Here is a 22,370-nt window from a genome sequence, read left to right as displayed (position 1 = left end):
TGCCAACACTAAGGCGATAAGACAATAATGCAATCACATCTCTGAATAGCTTAGAAAATATCTACCTCTTGCCTCGGTCAGATAAGCTGATCTGAATTTAGGGAGAACAGGGTAAAATATAAATTTAGTACTGCAACTCTGGATCGAGGGGTGAAAAGTTTCAGGTAAATGGCTTTACGTTGCCATTGAAAGAGCAGGGCAAAGAATGTCACAGGAGTACATTAACCATTTCTCCATTGGCCATACTGACAGCCCAGAAAAGGCCCTGGTGTTTTTAGTGAAACAAATACAGACATGGAGATGGCATGAGGCCATGATGAGATTTGTAACAGTCATCATGATCGAACAGCCTAAATTATCCAAGTTCATTATCATTATCCAAGTTCAGTGACATTACCACCTACATCAATTATTGCAACTGCAGTGTAATCCACTGACTGCAGCATAGCAAAAAACAACTGCCTTTGGAAAAGGAGAAATAAGGACAGAAAAGGAGAAATAAAAACAAGCATTTTGAATGACAAGTAATTGTGATATGAAAAGATTGTAAATAAATACAAATAAAAGACCAGAATTGCAACCCAATTCAATACAGAGCCTTAATTTCTTCCTTACTTTGTCTGATTTGGCAAAGTATCATCAGAAAATCATTTTAAAGACAATTTGTGATACATTACACATTGTGCAGTGAATAAAAGATCAGTGCTCAAAGGGGCAGCAGAAATCCAATAAGGTGATTAATGGCTGGGTGTCAACAATACCATAGCAGTGAACAGTTCACTACCATTGTTTGGCTCATGGCATCAATGCCATTCTGCTTACATAAAAATATTTTCAGGCAGAATTACCTTCTCTGATATTAACATCAACTGTATTGGTGGGTATGTCCTCCTGACATTAACACTTTACTGCTGGAATTTTGAGTATTTGAAACCATTTGCCCTTTCAAAACTATTATTCATTTGTTCAGGGCATTTTCTGTTGTGGAACTCACCAAGTGGGTCACAAGTACAAATCTCTGGCCTGAGCTGAGTCAGCTGATCTCAGCCATGTTTGAAGTAAAGAGAAAATCCCCTCTTTGCATTTAGGATACAGAAGAGTAAGTTCAACCAGTGACATCCATTGCTGGAGAACACCTCCATGCGGACATGAAGTGAGAACAGCCATGAATGGTCCTCCTGAGTTCAGAATATGCTGCTAACCCTTGCTAACAAAGAGGCATTTTGGGGGAGGTGTGAATGGGCTCAACAGCCATCACACTGTGCCACAGTAGAAGTCAGAGGATTCAGAGAGGAAGAAATCAATTTAAAAATGAAAGTTCCACACGTATAAAAGCACAATGGGCAGCATGGTGACTCAGTGGTTAGCACTGCTGCCTCACAGGGCCAGGGACCTGGGTTCGATTCCACCCTTGGGTGTTTGTCTGCGTGGAGTTTGCACATTCTCCCCGTGTCTGCGTGGGTTTCCTCCTGGTGCTCCGGTTTCCTGCTTCAATCCAAAGGTGTGGAGATTAGGCGAATTAGCCATGTTAAATTTCCCGTAGTGTTCAGTGATGTGTAGGGGAATGAATGAATCTGGGTGGGGCACTCTTCGGAGAGTCGGTGTGGACTTGTTGGGCCAAATGGCCTGTTTCCATACTATAGGGATTCTATGAAAAGAAATTAACAATGTAACCTGCTGGGGATTTCTAAATTGTTTCAGTTGTGTTTTACCAACTGGATCTCAGCTATGCTAATTCCAAATGGCCCTGACTGACTGGCAACCTCCAGTGGCAGCCTGCCCTAGTGGAATACTCAGGGATCACTGTCCTCAACACAGCTGAATTTTCCCAACAACTGTGTGTGCAAATTCCACACCACCAGTGCTAATGTGGATGTTGTCTAAGATGCACAGAAGGTAATTGGCTAAGAGTATGTTCATGATAGTGTTCCAAAGGGACTGGAGTATTAAAAAAATGTGCTTCTTGCAAAAACTTTACAAGGCACTTGTTAGACCATACCTAGAAAACCGTGAACAGATTTGCCCCTCTTATGTCAGGAAGAATATATTAGTATTGGAGCAGTTCAGAGAAGGGTCACCAGGTTATCCTAGGTATTGGAACTTAGAAGTATGAAATGTTTAAAGATGATAAAAATCCTTGACAGAGTAGTGGAGATGTTGCTTCCTCTTGTGGGACAGTCAAGGATCAGAGGGGGGTCACTTTATTAATATGTTACAGTAAGGGGGTTCTCATTTAAAACGGAAATGAGGATGAATATCTTCTCTCAGAGTGTAGTGAATCTGTGAAATTCCTATCTGCAGAGGGTTGTAGAGGTTGGGTTAATAAGTATATCCAAGACTGGGGTAGATAAATTTTTAAATGAGTAACAGGATCAAGAGTTATGAAAAAAAGAAGGAAATGAAGTTGAGGATAATCAGATCATCCATGATCTTGTCAAATGGCAGAGCAGACTTGATGTGTTGAATGGCCTTCTTCTGCCCCCTACACCTTATAGTCTTGTGGGAAGTGTCCGTGGTGATATTGTTACCCAAATGAACTTTCTGGGGCTTTGATGTGCTGAATCATTGGAACAGAGAGGAGAAGAATGAGTCAAACTGCTTCTGTGGCATTCCTGTATCAATATGATTTCAGAGATTTCAAAGTTACTTTTATGCTTAACAAGTTTCTTTAACAAATTCGCCCCCTAGCATACCTGAGTGGGTTTGTTTAATCTTGGTTAGCCATGTGAAGTGGCACCTGTCTCAGTAAACAATAATTAAAACATTGGCAATAAAGTGGAGATAGACAGTGCCTTCTCTAGGCTTTTTCCTATTCAGGAAATCATTTCACTATTCCAAAACAGGGAGGAAGCTATAGGGAGCACTCAGAACAGAGGAGTAATGGAACAGAATGATAACATAACTGCAAGAATTCATTACTTACAGATGAGAACACATCAGTGTTATAAAGTGTGTATGGCTGACCATGAGACAGAATAAATATCTCCACTTGTGAGGCCACTCAGTGCTCACTTGTGATTTCACCATTCGTGAGGATTCATTGAGACAGGTGCCACTTCACATGGCTAACCAAGATTAAACAAACCCACTCAGGTATGCTAGGGGGCGAAAGCATGGAACCAGTGTGACTGCAAATCCTGGTGCGTTGGGTACCTTACAACCCTGTGACTATTGCTGTTTCTCTGGATCAGGCCTGCCTGTCAAACAGGCTCTGAAGCTGGTCTCTGTGAAGAAATCAAATCTCCAGCAGAGACTGAGCAGGTTAGCATGTATTTCAAAGCAGGACTGCCACATTTCTGCAAATCAGCACAGTGATTTTACAAATGAGAAGTGGCATTTATGTAATCAATGAATGCAGCATCAGTTTGAGGACTGGCTGCTGATAGGCAACCAGGCATTTAAATGCAAAAATACCCACCTTTGATTGTTGATCTGATTGCAATTAAATAGCAAATTTACAGTTCTAATTGTAGTTATATGGGTGAAATATTTTAGGAGCTGTCTAACTAGCTGAACCCTATTAATATTGGAATGAATGACCCATAGCCAATGCATATTATTTCAGTGTCTCAAACTGAGTGTGGTCAACTTCATTCAAAAAACATGGACTGGTTCCTGCTGAAGCAGAGTCTGATTTGTCATACTGCTAAGTCAGTCAAAATCAGCAAACAATGGTTTGATCAGAAGACAGTGGATCTTAATGAGGTTCAGAGCTGCTGATGGCAGTTTGTAAAATAACATGTCACTTTTACTCTTACAAGATACTGAAAAGCACAGCATATATGCTTGTCAGATTCCACTAAATGAAATGTCGATTACAAGTAATTGGAGAGTCATGTCACCTTGCACTATCCAAGGTCACAGCCCACTTGTGATACCCACCAGAATGACCTTCTCCATTTCTTTAGCTGGACACCAGTGAAACATCCCAGTGGAATCATATTTCTTCACACTGGCGTCCATTTCCTCTATCTGATCATTTCCTGGAATTGACAAGGGGTCATGCCTGCAGAGACAAGAGAATCAAGACAAGAGTTGTCCGTCAGCCTGACACCTCACTCAATCTGCTTTGACCAGTTGACAAGTTACTGCTGGCCAGGAACGCACTTGCTTGAATGCGTGTCACTTCATTTACAAGCAATCCCATTACTGCTGTACTTACTCCAGCCACCAACCCACCCCCACCTTCCTTGCACTCCCTCCAAAAAAATGATCAAAAGGCAGACATTAACTGCTGCAATGAGGTGAAATAGATAGAGACAGAGCCTCATGCTGGCTGAGTGGCATGAAGATGAAAAGCCAATTACAGGCTTTTACCGCATACAACTTCCGATGCTGTTCTCTGTGCAATAAAAGCTTTAACAGGGTACACTTGATATATTTTAGCAATTTTACCCCCATCATATTTTGCTTTTTTGAAAACTGGAAGCCATTAAAGTTTCAGAGGATGTCAGCTCGGAGCAGATTGATTAATTTACATCTACATTGCGAGCAGATGATTTTTCTTCTGAAGAACACTGAGTATAAAAGTGGTCTTCAGCAGCTGCCACCTGACCATCAAAGCCTGCACTTCTAACATTTCACTGCATTCTGCACATCCATCATTCGCCACCAGCTGTCATCCCAAGTCTCTATCTTGAACAGTCAGCAATAGAGCTTTAAAAACTCCTTTTCATCCCGACCGAGCTGAAACTCTATCAGAATCCCCATTACTTCAAATTCCATCACTTACAGGGTAATTACACCTGCTGCAAATCTTTACTTCAACCTGCATAAGATGCATTTAAGAAATGTTTCCAAAATTTTCAATGCACACAGCAACCTTGCTCAGACACTAAAAAATCTGAATAAATTCTGAGAAATAAATCATTATTTTTGGGGAACATCAATTATTTGCTAAGTTTTGTAAATATCAGAATTCCAGTGCAATAATGATCAGTAAATGATGGAATACGTATTTAGCTGTGTGAAAGAAGCCGCTAACAACTCAGTCTCTTCAAGAAAATGAAAGATTCATTGGACACAAAAGAACTGGCTGTTTAACCCTTTCACCTGGAAAGTCTCACACTGAGTGCCGCTTCCCGACCCTGAAATCGTTGCTTGTAATGTACTGTTTGTACTGCAGGCCCCCTCATGTAGTGCGGTGCTGAGTGCTGATAACTCCCCTATGTAAAATGATGCTTCAAATAACCCAGTCTGAGGTGGGCACTGCAGACATTTGAGAACATTTAATACACAGAATTAATTAGACAGCAGGTGAAAGCACCTTTCCAGAGGCATGTGGGTGACACTAAACTCAGAACCTCAATGGGTTAAAAACTGAAGGGAAGAGTGAAGTTGCTCAACAAGGATTTAAATTGACTTTCTTTGAATGCATTTAGACAGCATTTTACAAATTCTTTTTATATTTAATTTTTGTATTTTTTTCAACCTATTTTGATCAGTACACCTTATTAAAAATTGTCACCTATTGATAAATATGTCACTGGAAGTGGTGTCCTGTAACAAGTCAAAGATGTGCTGCCAAATTTGCAACTAGCAAGAACCCATTTGGAACATCACGTCCAACCATGCAGTTCAGGGACGAGTAAAAATTGTGGGTAATGTACTATGCATGCACACTAACCAAACTGACTCTCGAGCAACAGCCAGAAGGAAAACCTTAATCTCATCCAGTAATGTTACTGGGGATAGATTTTCTGCAGATCCGACAAAATATTGCTTCTCGCTTGGCACTTCAGTCATGTCTGCTCGAAACCTCACATGTTTATTTAATTTCCCCCCTCGTTTTCTGCGTTCCACACTCTCAGTCCTTCACAATCATCATGACAAAACATTTGTCTATTAAAATGTTCGTCGCCTAGATGCATGCAGTCAGTGCAGGTGCTAATAACTGCAAAACCATTTAGCGATTTTACACCATGGCTGAATATTTCATGATGCTCTGTGTGTTTCACGATTTAGTCAATGGACCTCTGTCACTTCAATCTTTGCTGACTGTCTTGACTGGCGCAATAAAGCTCCACCAAGATAGCTATCTTTCACCAACTGTCACTCACTGCAGCCTGTCACTGGCAAACTCTTGTTGAACGCTGCTACTCACAGGGAATAACTACGACATTTGTTACACCGTAATGCTCTGTTCTGATGGATTTGAACAAATGCGTTGTGATTAATAGACCCTGCATTCAGTGACTACAATTAGAAGCAAGTATCCAATGACCCTCTGAAATCCAACAGAATGGTATTAATTTCATGTAAAGAATGTCAGACTGGCACTCGTTAGAACTTGTTATACTGAAGGCTCAAACAGTTTTGTGCTTGGTGTTCAAGCTGCGTTTAGCAATTCCAATGTGATGCTGACTAGACAGCACTAGCAGGGGATGACTATTCTTGCTCAGTCCCACTCCACCAGGCAATGAAAGCAGACTGCTCTTTGAAATTTCCCGTTCCCATCATGCAAACTGACAAAGGCATGCTTTTCAAAACCCACATCCAAACTGTTGATCATTACTTATTTACAAAGGCCTTGAGGCATGTGTGCCTGCAAAAACCATATATGATACGATACATACCAGCTTATTCACCCTTGTGCAATAAGCACCCCTTAGGCTGACTTAAACCAGTACTTAATATTGCCTATAAAACGTATCTTGTAATTTCAAAATATGTAATATTTAAGGTATAATATATCTGCAGGAAAAGGATTTCTGAAGGGTTAGGTGACTCTGCGTTCAGTAATTCTATGTTTTGCTAAGGGCTATGAGTTGAAAAAGCCGCACCAAGCATAGACGACCTGTCATTTCGCTACCCAAGGGCCACTAATATAAAGGAGTACCCTACAGCAGCAAAACTTCGGCACAGCTTTGAAGCATACATGAACAGCAGAACTTGCTCTCTCGAATTATTACTGCATACAGATCAAAAGAGCTGATGCATATTTTACATGGTAAACAGGGACCCTCTGCTCATCTGTGAAATGTCTGGAGTTTTTGTAAACCTGAAGCAATCCTTGTGTAATATTGTTTTATATGCTAAGTGGATGAAGCTGTTTACTTGTCTAACATTGCATGCACTTTAATCCTTGACACAAGAGCAGCACAGTATCTATCACAACCCTCCTTCTACCTTACCCCACCAATTATTAGCTTTTGTTTCCTACCTCTAAGTCAAAATCAATTAATGCCAAATTAATGTAAATAGACAAGATAAAAGGAATGTAAAAAATTTGGGTTCATTTTTCATTGCGACGCCACATCTCACATATGGCCTAAAGTACAGAAAACAGGACTCGAAGGGCTTTGCGCAAACAGTGAATAGCCTGAGGCAAAGTAACCGTATGAGCCTCTCTGATTGGTTACTGCTGTCATTAGTGCCATTGCTGTTTAAGAAGTACATGCGGACAGGTTGAGGTGACAGCTGAGACTTTAAAGGCTGCTTTTTCTCTAACAGCTTTTCCTACCCTCTTTCATGACAGAATTTTTTCAGCTCTATCATTAACTGCTGACAGGCTGACAGAATAAATACTTCAGCCTTTAAGCATTTCTCTCTTGCTCGCCCACTCCTCTCTCTCTCTCTCGCTCTCTCTCTCTCTTTAGACACAAGAGTTCTTTAAACTATCTTACCTCATCAGTTTGGGTGAACTGTTGGGTGAATTTCGCATACCTCCATTTCGCTGCTTCTTTTTGGGAGACAGGGCTGATGGGTTTTCATCTTGAACTGCAAACATATGGGAGATGGGAGATTAGGAGCCATTTTAAGTCTGATGTGAAATGAAAATGAAATATTTAAAAATGTATATTAAACAGAAAGTGACTCATTATGAAAGTTAAAGGTCCCCACTACAAGCAACTAACAAGACTCAAGAATAAAAGTATAGCTTGGAAAAAGCATTAATCAGGATGAGTTAGAAACCCTAAATATCACAACTGGGGTTATGAATTATTCAGTAATATTCAGACTATGGAGCTGTAAGTACAGTAAAACAGATAATTAAAGTAAAATTTAAAGTAATACACATAAAAACAAAAAGAAAAGGAAAGTTGAGAGTGGAAATAGTCTAAATTTGGGCGGTTAGGAATGCAAGGCATCACCTCACCTCTCCAAAAACACAAGTAAACCACATAATGAATAGATTCAATATATGTAATGCGCTGAAGTAATTTATTAAAAAATAAATCAAACCACTCGGGTTAGAGACGGTGTCATTCCAAGAGTGCAGTTTTCACAAATGGGCTCCTGTGTTCAATCAGCGTGACCAAAGGAACTACAAATGTACCACTTGCAGGACTGGGCAAAGCATGCAGACTGAGAGAAAATACTGCAAGGTATGTTCCTCTGCCTTTGCCTTTCAAACAACGGCTGTTAAAAAAGGTAGACAAAGTTTAACTGAAGTATTTAATCCATTATGGAAGCACCATTAATTCTGTTAGTCCACTTAAACAGTCTGTGAATGCTGTGAAAATGTTAAAACCCACACAACAGTGTACCTTTATCTATCTTGCCTGTCATTCTGTTCCAGGGGTTTTAAAGGCATTTAGGCAAATAGCATATTTTCAGTCACTCTAACATTATTTGATACCTTATTTAAATATTCATTGAATTCTGGAATTCAATTGGAGTCTTTGAAGCAGGTACAGTTAAAGTGTTGTTGTGCTCCCAACAAGCTGCAATTTTAGTTTTGTTCAGGTAAGAACTAATGTTTTATGGAAAAATGGGACTATGGTGTGAATTCAGTGATTCATGCACTATAACTAGAATTATCGACAGTCAATGGAAACCAGCTACTAATGAGGAATCTTATAGAATGACAGGTCAGTAAAGGGCGGTTGGATCGAAGGTATGGGAAAAGAAATGAAAAGGTAGGGCAAGGAGAAGAGGTCATTTCCAATGATTAGAGTCACAGAGCACAGGAAATCAGGTGTTGTGGGAAACCACAGCTAACACTACAGTTCTGGGGCTCCCCATTTCTGCCTTCCCATTTACTACATACCATTGACCCTTCACTGGATCACTGCATATTTTCAGCACGAGCACAAATAAAACCCATCATAGGAATACTCCCCTGGCCTTCAATACTGAGGCCAATGACGGCAGCAACAACAAAAGAACATAATTTCCTCTAAAGATCACATTGGAATAAATTGAGATATTGCAAATGCTCCAATATTTTTGACACAATGAAAAAGGCTGCCAGAATCTGTGGGAGATCTCGATTTCACTGCGGCTGTCAGACTATGACGAATAGATCAACTAACATTCGACAACAATGTCTAGAACGCAATTAGCAAGAGATTAGATTCTAGTATAATATGCTTCTTAAAAATAAATCCTTGCCAAGTGTTCTGGAGGGCTCAGCAGTGACGACAGTGTTAGTTGGAAAGAAAATAATTCATGGGCTGTTAAATCAGGTTAGACTGAGATATTGGCTGGTTTGAAACGTTAAAGAGCAGGGTTTTGGCTCAGGAATTTTCAAACATTTTCTGGAACATGTTTAGTCAAACTTCAAACTGTTATTACTGGCAAGCGATAAGATGACACAGTCCCCCAGATAGTGATCCACAAAATCTGGAAAAGCACATTCTTTACTTTTAAAGTTGTAATATATTACTATGAAATCACATGGTATTTTCATTCCTCATTTGCAATGCAATTTTACTTCTTATTTGAATGTTCATTTCTTTAACATTAAATCAGCATAAACAGGTGGGTTCTGAAAAATCTCGGTAGGCTTCATCCACTTGTGTGAATCCATAAACAATGATGCATATAATAGTGAATGTATACCAAATGGAACAGTTACTGGATCTTCACTGTTATAGTGTACAGCTATGGATGATTTTGCATGACATATTGGAAAAAAGACATTGATAATGAATTTAGGAAGTCCATCCAAAGTCCATTCCAGATTTGTGAATTCTATTTTGATTGTGAGTTAAAATAATTTTGCTCCTTTCTAACTTAAGTAATTTCAACGTATTGTACTCGCTCTAAACAAATCGCAGTCTACCAACACATCAAAACACAGGCAGCTTTAAACTCTCGAACCCTGGAAATGGCTGTTTTTATTAAGCGTTCTTATTGTGTGTGTATGTGTACTCTTGCATTTGGAAGTTAATTGTATTATTTTGGATTCGTTTAAAGGCTGCTATGAAATGGAGCCTCAATTCAGATCAGACAATAAAAGGATCACTTCTGGGTGGACCGCACTCCTGTCACCACTTGCCAGATTTGCTGACTGTGTGTGTGTGTTTCTTTTAAGTACTGTTTGAAAAGGGAGGGAAAAAAGGCACCCCAAACTACGCTGTCATGCACAGCTGTCAACATTGGCTGCGGAATGTGACCAAGGGCACCTATGGAGGTCACTGAAAGCACAGTGGATGGACTGGTATCTGTATTTCATGAGCGAGCTTAGTGCCCCGTTTAACTTACACTGGACAACACTCCCCTGTTCCCTTGTTTTCAGCAGACATAGATGGCTGAGTGAAGGGTCGCTGAGCAAGTAAAGACCTCCTTTGTGGCTGTTAACAAGCAGCAAGGGTTCAGTCTCTTTGTAACAGGTGCAGAATTCAGCGAAACCATGTGACCTGGACAACAGTGGGCTTTAAATGGCTTTAATAAAATTGCTTTAGCTTCATTCTTTACTGACAAGTATGAAAGAGATGGCAAATTACAAACAAATTGCAACTAAGCATCTGCCTTGTCAGAAGTTATTTTTGGTAATATTTTACAACTTCATTTCCCTTATCCCAAGGAGAAAGTAATTACACAAAATTCACTGGCAAGTTTAGGCTGTCTATTGAAGCCAATAGGAAAGCAGAGTGTATCATCTCCAATGAGGAAACAGTCTAACCAGCTGTAAAATGCAATAGTACTTGTAGTTCAACATCTGGGATGCTGGTAAGACAGTCAGAAACAATTTGCATGAGTACAGATTGCATAGGTAACAACACACTTGCAACATTAGGATTGTGTTTCAGGGTTTTAGTGCTTACAACTGAGTTGATAGCAACAACTTATAAGCTGCTCCTTACATAATCTTCTAACAACCTGAACAAGATGATGTATTCTAAGGACTTGAATGGTGTCAAACCAGAGACTATCCAAAGGGCAGATTTCTCCAATTATGTGATGATAATTAGCTATTAAATGCTTACATGGAAGTCCATTTGATTTAGTCCCTCCCCGCTTTCCCTACTTCCCTTTCACTTTTGACAAGTTGCATTGTCCATAATGGGCTTTGCTTGTACAAATTTAACTTGCTACATGGGTGATTACTGATGGTGGTTACTACTTTTGAAAAAAACACATAAAATTAATTATGGTGATTTGGTGGTGGGCAAGTTGCTCCGTTGTGTGTGATAACACTTCAGGGCAGAAGAAAGAGTTAAAAAGGAAATAGATGAATTTCCTCCTTCTCTCACTACTTTGATATTCTCCAATTGTTTGCAATTTTTTCAGTTTCAAGAGGATGGGTTCTTCATGGGTCTTATGAGTGGGTGATCTGGATGCCTATACTAAGGGACATCACAAAGCACCTGGACATTTCAGGACTTGTCTGTTTTATTTCTGTAAACCTGCTATATGTTTGGAAATTGCCTGGCCTCCATTTTCACCACTTGCAACATGGCACCGCTAAGGTAAGGAACACAGTATTTGGAAAAAGCCAAAATGCAGGCCTTTTTCCATCAGATGTGATAACAGTAACTGAAGACTAAAATGTGTTGTTGGTACCAGGAAATCAGACTCCTTTCTTCATTATTCATGAGTGCAAATGTTTCTCATTAACTTCAACTCCCATCACTGCATTCTTAATACTAAAGAACTAACATTCTTGTTACTGCAGAATAGGCAACAAAGCAGCACCAAAACTTTCCATTGCAAACGAACCTAATCACAATGCCTCTGGGTTGCAAAGCTTTATCCACTAGTTTGCTAGTTGGAATTACATTTAGCAACAGTATCCTACCAATAGTGGGCCCCCTTCTTAGAACATAAGATATAGAAGCAGAATTGGGCCATTCAGTCCTTCAAATCTGCTCTACCATTCGATCATGGCTGGTATGTTTCTCAACCCCTTTCTCCCGCCTTCTCCCCGTAACCCTTGGTCCCATTAGCCTTTAGCAGCAATGAGTCCCACAGATTCGCCACCCTCTAGCTGCAGAAATTAATCCTTATTTCAGTTCTAAAGGATCATCCCTTTATTCTGAGACTGGGACCTTGGGTCCTAGTCTTTCCTACTGTTGGAAACATCTCCATGTCCACTCTATCCAGTCCTCTCAGTATACCTTGAAAGTACTAACCAGTACCGAGTCGCATGCTGCTGCCTGTACTTTTTCTCATTACAACAAGGTCATATACTCATCACCACAAACTCAATTTCTATAAGACAGCAATGGAATGCAACGATCACAGTGGGGAAAACTCCATGGAAAATTTTACTAGCTTCCTGCTCTCCTTTAATACTTGGCGTCACTGCATATGGATCAAACACGCAAGCTGAGATTTTAGTCACAAAGTGCTTTCTGAAGTCCCAAACCCCACTCCATCCCATCTCCCATTGCACACAAAAGGCTGATGGCATTGGAAATACTGAACAAAAGCATCTTTTGGAAAGAAAATGTGTCCATCCATCAAACAATTTTAGCTAAAATTAATAAATGCTGAACAACAATTACAGTACGGGTGATGCCAATTCATAAGGAGCTTTTCCAGCATTCTCTGGCAGTATAACAACAGGGCTTGAGTGGAAATAATGTGAGATTCATCCATGCTTCATTAGTGTGCACAGTAATTGTAATAAATATTGCTATGTGAACAATAGCAAATTATTTGGGTGAATGTAATACTTGGAGAAATTATTCGGAGATTGACAATAATACAAATAACTATTTATAGCAAGTATGTTTTTCCAAATTTAATGATGTGCAATCCTTGTGAATGACTTGCTAAAAATTATACTGCAATATTTATCATTTCCCAATGACTATGCAATTTTGATTCATAAAACGTTCAGTACTCAGGAAACCCCGATCAAATGGATCCAAGTCGAGTTTTGTACCAAGCATCTAAATGCCAGGAAGTGTAATATTTTCCATTGTTACTGAATAATTAATTGGGTTAATTCATTTCATCGAGTCATTATTATAAATCTTATTCAACTGATTATCAGGCATCAAAAAAATGATAGAATCACTTATTGTGCTCATTTCACTTTTAGTATAAGCCAATGGCACTTTTGAAAATATTGCTCTTCCACATTAATGAGGACAGTTCCTGAAATCTTTGGACAACAGCAGCAAAATATCCAAACTAGCTTAGAGCAATCCGTGGAGGTTGATTCTAACGTCAGCTGCTGCTTAGATTTAAACCCCCGCACCGATAACTCCTGGATTCATCTGCATGTTGTCAAACATATACAGCATTAGTTTGAGAATTCGCAGGGTGGCAGTTTCACTGAGGATCCAGAATGATCCAGACGGCTGCTGTCTATTTACGCACGGTGAGGCAAATGACGAGCTTGCCATGCATTTTTTTTTCTCAGCAATGCATTGACTGGTTAGCAATTGGAAAGATAACAAATCGGGAAATATTCATATTTTCATCAGCAACAATGTTTCTTCAGCCTTGTTATATATATTTCCCATTTTGCCCGATTTTTGAATTTAAAGGTCTTTGTCACATCACTGGCAAAGGGAAAGATGTAAAACATTGCTACAGAATGTCCCTCTGAATATGGTCAGCTACCGTCAGTCAAATGCTGGGCTATGTAGAAGCTGTAGATGAACAGCTACATTTCTACATATGGGATAGCTATAAAAAAATAGAACAGGCCACACCCTGATGTCCCATTCAAATCAGCCCACCATCTCTCAGTTATATAGCTTTTATCAAATTTTAGAGGGTTAGCAATTTTAACATGGAAGAATTTTAGGTTGGTATTAGAGGAACATATTGAAACCTTTATTACTCTATTTAGGATCAAATGACATAGAATTTGCTTGTAGTCACTTGTGGAGAATCAGTAGGAGGTGAGGAAATAAATACCCTATTTACTTTAATGCCAAAGAAGGTGTGTGTTTGTGTGTGTGTATGTGTATATAATATATAAATGCAGGGGTCTCTGTTACTTCATTCCTTAAGTAGTAGCACCACCTGCTGTTTATTACATTCATTTAATAGTCTGCATTGCCTGCCACACTCACCATCTATTGTGTTAATTTAATTTTAAAGGAAAGAAAAACAACTACAATGTATGATAATCATAGTTGCATTTGACCATTTGACACACTGAAGCAGTGCACAATGTTATTACTAAGGTCAAAAATTCCATGTGATCAGTTACAATTCTTTAAAAGCTGACTTCTATTCTAAGAAGTAGAATACATGGATTACTTTTAACAACTAATGACTAAAATATTTAATAACAGTTTTCTCCCAATGGCCATTTCTTCAGTACCTAACTAATGACTCATCCCTGAAACAGTGACATGAAATCTGAATGAAACTATCTAAATGATAGATAGTGTATATTAAAGACAGTATTTGAATCTGCTAAGTGGTATTCAATAGTGCTATTGTCTGTGCCACTGCACTTTTTAATTCAACTACCACATTGTTGTCCCCACACTACAATACTGGACAGTAAGAAACCACACTGAGCTTTTAATGTAGCAATAAAGAAGCACCTGCAATTAAAACAAAAAGCAGAAAGGAGTGAATAAAGACTGCAATCCAAACTTGGGTTCAGATAATGTTCACCGAAACATCTGAATGCTGTCCTCCTTGGTTTTAATGACACCATTAAAAGCGTTGGCCCCATCTGCAGGATTGTGGCTTTCTCCCAGGAACCTGTGTAACTGTCTGGAGTCCATTCCAGCTTCACTCAAAGATGATTTTTAGAACCTTTAAGATTATGCTTATTGTGTAATATGTTCGGAGAATGAGCAGACTGGAAATCAGGATGGAGTAGGGGATGTGACAGAGGATGGCTCAGCAGGCATTTCAAATACGTCCAGCAATTATTTTTGATCAATGGGCAGAACTGCACTTGAAGACTTGCCACAAGCAGCAGCTCAAAAGAGCCAGAGCTTTGCTGACGGTGCTCGCATCTGCACATGAAGATTTGGCAGAACGGAGCTGCTGATATAGAGACTCTCCCTCTCAATATTTCACTTACAGTTTCCCCCCCTCCAACCTCCCCAATGTCTCATTACAATATTCAGGAAGTAGCTGAATCGTAATAACCAAGAAGGTGCTGGGTCTGATCCCCAGTCTGTGTCGTGTTAACTGAATGCAGATCAGTCCAGCCTCTCTATTTTAGAGAGGCACAAATTCGGTTCCCACTGTTGCTTGCTATTCAGTCATTCCCATGAGTTTAAATGTTGAGCTGAAACATTTCTATGATTGTTTCCCACTTGCACGTTCACACTCCCTGTCAAGACTTGTACACAAATAATAAACACTAAAATATAACACCAGACCAGCACCTGTGTAACCATACTGTGTTAGGAATCAACACCTTAAAGAAATGGAGAGACAAAAACAATCTAATTTAAAAGCCAATGCTTCAGCTAAAGAGTCCAGATATTTGACCTTATTTGTGTTGACTCAAGCACAAGCCAGTGATATATATGAAATGGCTTAAGATCCCAACGATCAATATCAGCCATTTCAACTGAACAAATCTTGATTATGGCTGGTTCTGATATCACTGAAGTCTAATTTACAAACGGGTTACAAAAAAGCCAATTAAATAGGTAATCACTGCACTTCAACTAGAGGAATAAATCTAACGAAATGGAAACAAACCATAGGGAGGAAAAGCAAGTGGGTTAAGGGAAGAACATTGGGGTAAAAAAATCAAACAGACAAAAGGCAAAGGGATAAACTAATTGTTGACAAACCAATGACTTACTTGAGCTGATATATCCGTTATAGCCATATTTAGCTGAAGACAATGCAAAGAAAATGACAGGTTAAAAAAATGCAGGAAAGAAGAATTATGTTTCATGAAAGGTCAATGGAAGCATAGAAGTAAAATCAATACAAGGGACCTTAAATTTTAAAAAATTGGTACTGATAATGCACTCTGCCCAGTGTTCTAGTGTTTGCCTCTATATATGAGTTACTTATATATCAAGTGATCACCAATGTATATTTGGTGACATTTCCATCAATATATTCAACAACACATCAAAGATATCCTAAAAACAACACATGTTGCATGTCTCGTGGTGACCATCAGAGGTCTTTAAGCCATTACAAACATTTTTTTAACTTGTATCTATACCACCGAGGAGAGATGCCATGGTGATGCCCATCTCTGCTAAGCTTGTTACAAAGGTTGGCACGCATTTCCACTTCCTATTCCTTGCCCCACAAAACATTAATACCCGACAGGAGGGACAGGTCATATACTGACAGGTGGGTGACAAGTCACCTTCTGAAGTCAAATCAAAGTGTACAATTTCACCTAGGCGTTCCTGTCACCTACAAACTGAACCAGAAAGCATGCTGGGAAAGTTTATTGGAAGTGGAAATGTCGAGCAAGCAAAGGGCTGAGAAGAAAAGGAAACTATATTTTTTAGCATAGGGGAAAACTCCAATAGTGAAGCGTCAGGGCATATTTTGAAAGATCAGCCACAAAAGAATTCTGATGAAAAATTAGTTTGATGCCAATTATACTTCAGAAACTTAATGATGCAGGACAGCTGTGCTGAACTGAGGAAGTAGAGAGAGAACGTAACTGTTTACAAAACAGTGACATACTCGAACAGTTATTTCTGACCAGATTTCCTTGCCAATCTAAGTAACTTTTGCTTTCTGTCTGGGATTCAACTTTGGAGATTATGTTAGCAGAAGAACTGCCTCACTAAAATTACTGAATTCAGTGCTGACATGGGCAATTGATGTCTGCATCAAGATAGCCTGGGTGGAACTTTGCTTGTAATGCAGGCTGACTTGAGGGAAGAGAACAGAAGGTGAAATTCGCTTTGAGCCTGCTCTGGATGAAGTTTGGGGCTTCTCCGTAAAAGGTTTTGTTTTATTCACAAAAGGTCACTCTTTGGACTGAAGGCAGGACTCTGACAGAAATGTTCCCAGGAAACAGTTCTTGTCCTGGCATCTGTCGCTTGGAATAGTCTGGAGCGAAAGGGCTCTGAAAAATAACTGCCGAGCATCTGTCTTGCACAAAAAATGTTGAGAGGAATCTGCTGCCTGGTGGTAAGAAACTGTCAGGGTGAGTTTCATGACAACCAGCAGCACTCAGAAAATGAAAATGCAAACATAATTTCCATGTCACCACGTATAAACCCTCCACTGAATTCACAGCAGAAGATGCAGACAGCATCATTTCCAGCCTGTCCGCATCACAACAAGCCACTCGCTGTTTAGTTTTCAGTGACCTAATAAAAAACACTATAGTAACAAGTCCATGCTAACAAATGGCTTTAGTATTAGAAATTCTTGACCTCTCTTAGAGTCATAGAGTTATACAGCACAGAAACAGACCCTTCAGTCCAACTCGTCCATGCTGACCAGATATCCTAAACTGACCTAGTCCCATTTGTCAGCATTTGGCTCATATCCCTCTGACCCCTTTGTATTCATGTACCTGTCCAGATGCCATTTAAATGTTGTAACTCCACCACTCCTCTGGCAGCTCAATCCATACTCGCTTCACCCTCGGAGTGAAAACGTTGTCCCTCAGATCTTTTTCAAATTTTTCCCTCTCACCTTAAACCTAGGCCCTTTGGTTTTGGACTCCCTTACCCTAGCTATTCAGTCTTTATATACCCCTCATGATTTTCTTAAAGCTCCAGTCTCTCTTCCAGTTAGCCGACACAATGCCATTTTGATGCAATGTCCCCTTTAAAATGGCACTAAGAATAGTTTTGCAGCACATAGAAAGAAAAAGACACCGCTTCCTGCTGTTTAACTATATTGATACGTCATATCATATGGACTTAACAAAGAGTGCCAACACTTTGAACTTGCATTGTTACACACAAATAGGTGCACACAAACTCATTCAAGGTTCCCCTCTGAGTAACGTTCCATTTTCACTTGGAAATTAAATTCCCTACTAAACACCAATATTGTAAAGACGAGCTCAGCGCAACTACAGAATAGGAAATAAATGCGGCCTCAGAAAAGTCACACACATCCTAAAAATAAACAAATCACAAGATAAGCACAGACAACAAAAAAAACACTTGGGCAAAGAGACCTCATCTATTCATCTAATTAAAGACAAAAAGCCTGTCTGTCCAAAACCTTAATACTCAGCAAGCTACTTCAACCTACTTCTGGAAAAATGAAGAGCAGAATACTGTGGATACTGCAAATTGAAATAAAAACAGGGAAGTGCAAGATATACTCAGCAGACCAGCAACATCTGTGGATAGAGAAATGGAATGAAAAGGTTTTAGGTCTTGACCTTTCATTAGCACTGGGAAAAGTTAGAAATTGAACTGGTTTTGGGACAAGGACAGAAAGAAGGTCTATGAGAGAAGAGATTTTGTGACATAACAGTTGGTCTTCCAGAACCAAAAGAGAATGATCGACCTCTTACTCAAAACATATTATATTTCTAACTTCTCTCAAGTATAATGAAAGGTCTCAGACCCTGAAATATTAACTCTCTTTTTCTTTCCACAATGCTGCTTGACCTGCTGAACATTTCCAGCACTTTTTGATTTTTGTATAAGAATGACTTGTTGCAATTCTCTTCTAATATGACCTATTCTAACAGGTCACAATCAATTTCGAAATGCAGTCTTTTGTCCTGATACTTAGGTATGTGCATAATATGAAGGCATAGGCACGCAAACCAATCCAACATTCCTTCATGAGAAAAACTAGCATTTGAAGCTGACTTTTTGGAATAATTATAAAATGGAACAAACTGACCAAACGAGCAAAGAGAAATTGAGCAGATGCTGGAAATCAGAGTCAAAAAGTGTGGTGCTCGAAAAGTACAGCTAGTCAGGCAGCATCCGAAGAGCAGGAGAGTCGATGTTATTCCTGATGAAGAGTTTATGCTCGAAACATCGACTCGCCTACTCCTCGAATGCTACCTGATCAGCGGTGCTTTTCCGGCACCACATTTTTCAACAATGAGCAGAGCTGCTACACCATTCATTTCCCTCAAATCCAATAAGATTTTTCTGTAGGTCATATTGGGCCCCCAAATGTAATAAATACAAGACAATGGAGTATAGGTTGCACATATTTGTGCAGCATATGCATGTCAACTCTAATCTTTTTACATACTTATTGGTAAAATGGTTGGACAGAAAGCAAAACGTGATACTTACATCCTTGATTGCTCAATGTCAGTAGATGTTTAAGTAAACATACACAGTAGATTCACCTGTATTATGTGAACTATACAAGGTGTCTTCTACTAACATCATGCTGATGAAACTATGTTGCTATAACCACATCTGCGACTAGTCAGAATTTTCAGAGGATCAGACAATGCTGCTTTAAAAGCTTTACTGAGAGATAATCAGGGATCAAGGCATGGATTCTGTAGCTGACACTATTGTTATTCCTGTATCCTGTTGATATGTGCTAACATGTAGATATATTTGTGTCTTTGCAATATCATATATTCTTCCACCTGCCAAATATTTTGCATGCTTGACAAAATAATGAGTTACTCTCTATGGGCAAATAACAATTCTACAGTTTAACTTACTCAGAGTTCAAAGGCATAATTGTGTTGATGAATGCACCTTTAGCTCGTACTAATGCAAAATTACATCAATCATTCCAATAGGAATTACTGTTGCTAAAAGATAGAAAGACTGTTCTGTGTGACAATGCTCCCGCTCATCCATTTCCTTGTAGCCTCCCCTCATTTTCATTCTGGCATAAAATAATGAAATGTGAGTCAATTATAAATTTTAATCTACTAATAAACTAATCTATTTTCCTTTGAGGACAAGATTTGTTAATGTTGTGCTGCTGAAATAACAGTATCATTATATTATGTCATCCAAATGTCAGTGTCATTAAGAGATTACTGTGGAACTGTGAAGGTTGCAAACTATGTTGAACAATTAAATAACAAAGTGGCCTTCCAATTTTGAGTCAAATAATCTAGCCTGACCTAGGCTGCTGGAGTAAAAGATTCCTCCCCCGATACTTGTAAAGGGTCTTTGTGAAATTATTTTTGACAACCTCAACCAAATTCTCTTTGTGTCGACCCACAGCTATGAAAATTGACGATAATGTAGGTACCAGTTGGCAACCATACCCATCATGGCTGACAGCAGTATTAAAATGGACAAGTGGATGATCTTCTGATTAGTTATGGAGGAGGATTTTTTTTAGAATTGGTCTTTTAGTCTTGAAATGAATGGAAGGGAATCTTCCAGATACGAAGTATTACAAAAAAAAGAAAATTTGAAAAAAAAAGCTTCCAACTGCACCATGACAGTATGAGATTGGATAGGTTCAAGTTAGGGAAAAAACAAATTTTGGAATGGACTTCTAGATCAGACAAAGCTCATTTAAGGAATAAAACAGCAAGTGCTGGAGAAACTTAGCAGGTCTAGCAGCATCTACAAGAGAAAGAGAGTCACACTGGACTCAAAACAATAACTGTGTGTGTGTGTCTCTCTCTATACAGATGCTGCTAGACCTGCTAAGTTTCTCCAGCACTTACTGTTTCTATTTCATGTCTCCAGCATCTTCTTCTCATTTAAGGGGATGCTGTGATGGATAACTGTAGACTATTTTCAAAGGTGACTTACAATTCATTGAATAGTTTATTCCTCAGCTTTTTCCACCTAGTGACTGGACAAGTAATACTGTGCATAACTGTTGTACGCATCTTCAGTGCTGGCATCCTTCAATATGATGAGCATAAAGACTCAAGACATTCTCTCATCCTTGCCCCACATACACCCACAACAAAAATGATCACCTGTTAAAAATGTTTCAAAGTCTTGCATGGGTAACAGTTATTTTGAAGGGGTCAGTTAGGTCAGTCAGCTGATGGCTAGTTTGTGATACAGGGTAATGCCAACAGCATGGGTTCAATTCTCAGACTAGCTGACATTACCATGAAAGACTTGCCTTCTCAACCTCTCCCCTCATCTGAGGTATGGTGACCCTCAGGTTAAACCACCACCAGTCGTCTCTGTCTAACTAGTGAGCAGTCTTATAGTCCTATAGGAGTATGGCAACTGTACCTTTATTATACTAAATTCTTAGTAAATTGGTAGATACATAACATTATGCATCTTGTGTCTTATGGTAAGAGGCCACGAGCAAGTGGGTGTCTGAAAACAAAGGCCCAAGAATCACACCAAATTGGGTTCCCCTTCCATAATACCAGTGAATTATAGATCTTATTTAGGCTTCATCAATCAAAGAGTTTCTCAAATTATCTGATTCAGACAGCGAGAGCCTGCATGTATGTTCTGGAGGAGGGATGGCAAAGCCTAACGTACTCTTGTTCCTCTTGGCTCTGCTCAAGAACAATTTTTTAAAAAGTCAACTTGCTTTTTCATCAGTGGACCCCAGTCATCATTTTAAGGACCACTGGTTAGACACTGCAGCAAATGAGAAAATAAACTGAGTGTATTACATATGGTGTGTATTCCACATTATTTCAGGCAAATTATACAGCAAAGCCCGAAATCAGTGATAGGTTTCACTATTAGCAGATTGAAGAAAGGAAAGTCCTCTGGCCTACTAGATCCATACATTACATACTTGGACTGCTCTCTGAAATGTTACGGCAAGCAATTCAAACTGTTATTGGGCATCCTAGTACAACCATTACAGGGCAACTAGAGATGGGCACAAAATGGAGTCCTTTCCACGTCCCAGTATGAAAAGGTGCTTGGTGAATAGTCATCTTGTCCAGGGACCACACGTGTTTTGTTCTTTGTAACCCATGGGGACGAGTAATCTCCATATCTTATTCACCACTCTGACTGAAATCCCAAAACAACCAGCAGTCAGAGCAAGGCCTGCTTGGCCCACACAGCTCATTGATTCACTTGGTCAACAGGTAAATGATAAAATAACCACCTTGCATGATTTTAAATAGTGGCGCTAAGTTGATGGTGCACGTGAGTAGAAGTTTGTAGAATATGTCATATTATTAAGTCGCCATGTAATGTTTATGCTTTTCAGTTCTTCAAATGCTAACAAAAATGGAATAAAAGTCAGATTGAGTAAGATTATAAAGCAGCTTTGGCAGTTAGTCTAACATCAAGACTGGGTCACTCCAGCTACATGCAATTCAATCCCGATAAAGACATAACCAATCTGCCAAGTACTGTTCTACTTGGCTCAAGAGTGTGCTTCGATCAGGGATTTTATTTAATAAGAGTGGATAGGAACGG

The 22,370-nt window shown here is 39.3% G+C and overlaps 1 protein-coding gene across 16 annotated transcripts in view; it reads right to left on the bottom strand.

The window, feature by feature from the left end:
* Positions 1–22,370, bottom strand: part of LOC122541861 (calcium-activated potassium channel subunit alpha-1) — an 847,529-nt gene that overhangs the window by 114,852 nt on the left and 710,307 nt on the right. For 11 of the 16 annotated variants that reach the window (XM_087982314.1, XM_087982315.1, XM_043678957.2 and 8 more), the window contains 2 exons: positions 7,626–7,719; positions 3,883–4,006 (listed from right to left, as the gene is read on the bottom strand). In XM_087982314.1, coding sequence (XP_087838440.1) covers positions 3,883–4,006; positions 7,626–7,719 — 218 coding nt within the window. Of the gene's footprint in view, positions 1–3,882; positions 4,007–7,625; positions 7,720–15,916; positions 15,950–22,370 lie in introns of all 16 variants that reach the window. The other 5 variants (XM_087982321.1, XM_087982311.1, XM_087982312.1 and 2 more) reach the window with 1 other exon arrangement.

The sequence above is a fragment of the Chiloscyllium plagiosum genome, unplaced genomic scaffold, assembly GCF_037043375.1.
Source record: "Chiloscyllium plagiosum isolate Xiang-an unplaced genomic scaffold, Cpla_swu_hap1 HiC_scaffold_43, whole genome shotgun sequence".
Lineage (NCBI taxonomy): Eukaryota > Metazoa > Chordata > Chondrichthyes > Orectolobiformes > Hemiscylliidae > Chiloscyllium > Chiloscyllium plagiosum.
This window is presented reverse-complemented; position numbering and strand designations above follow the sequence as displayed.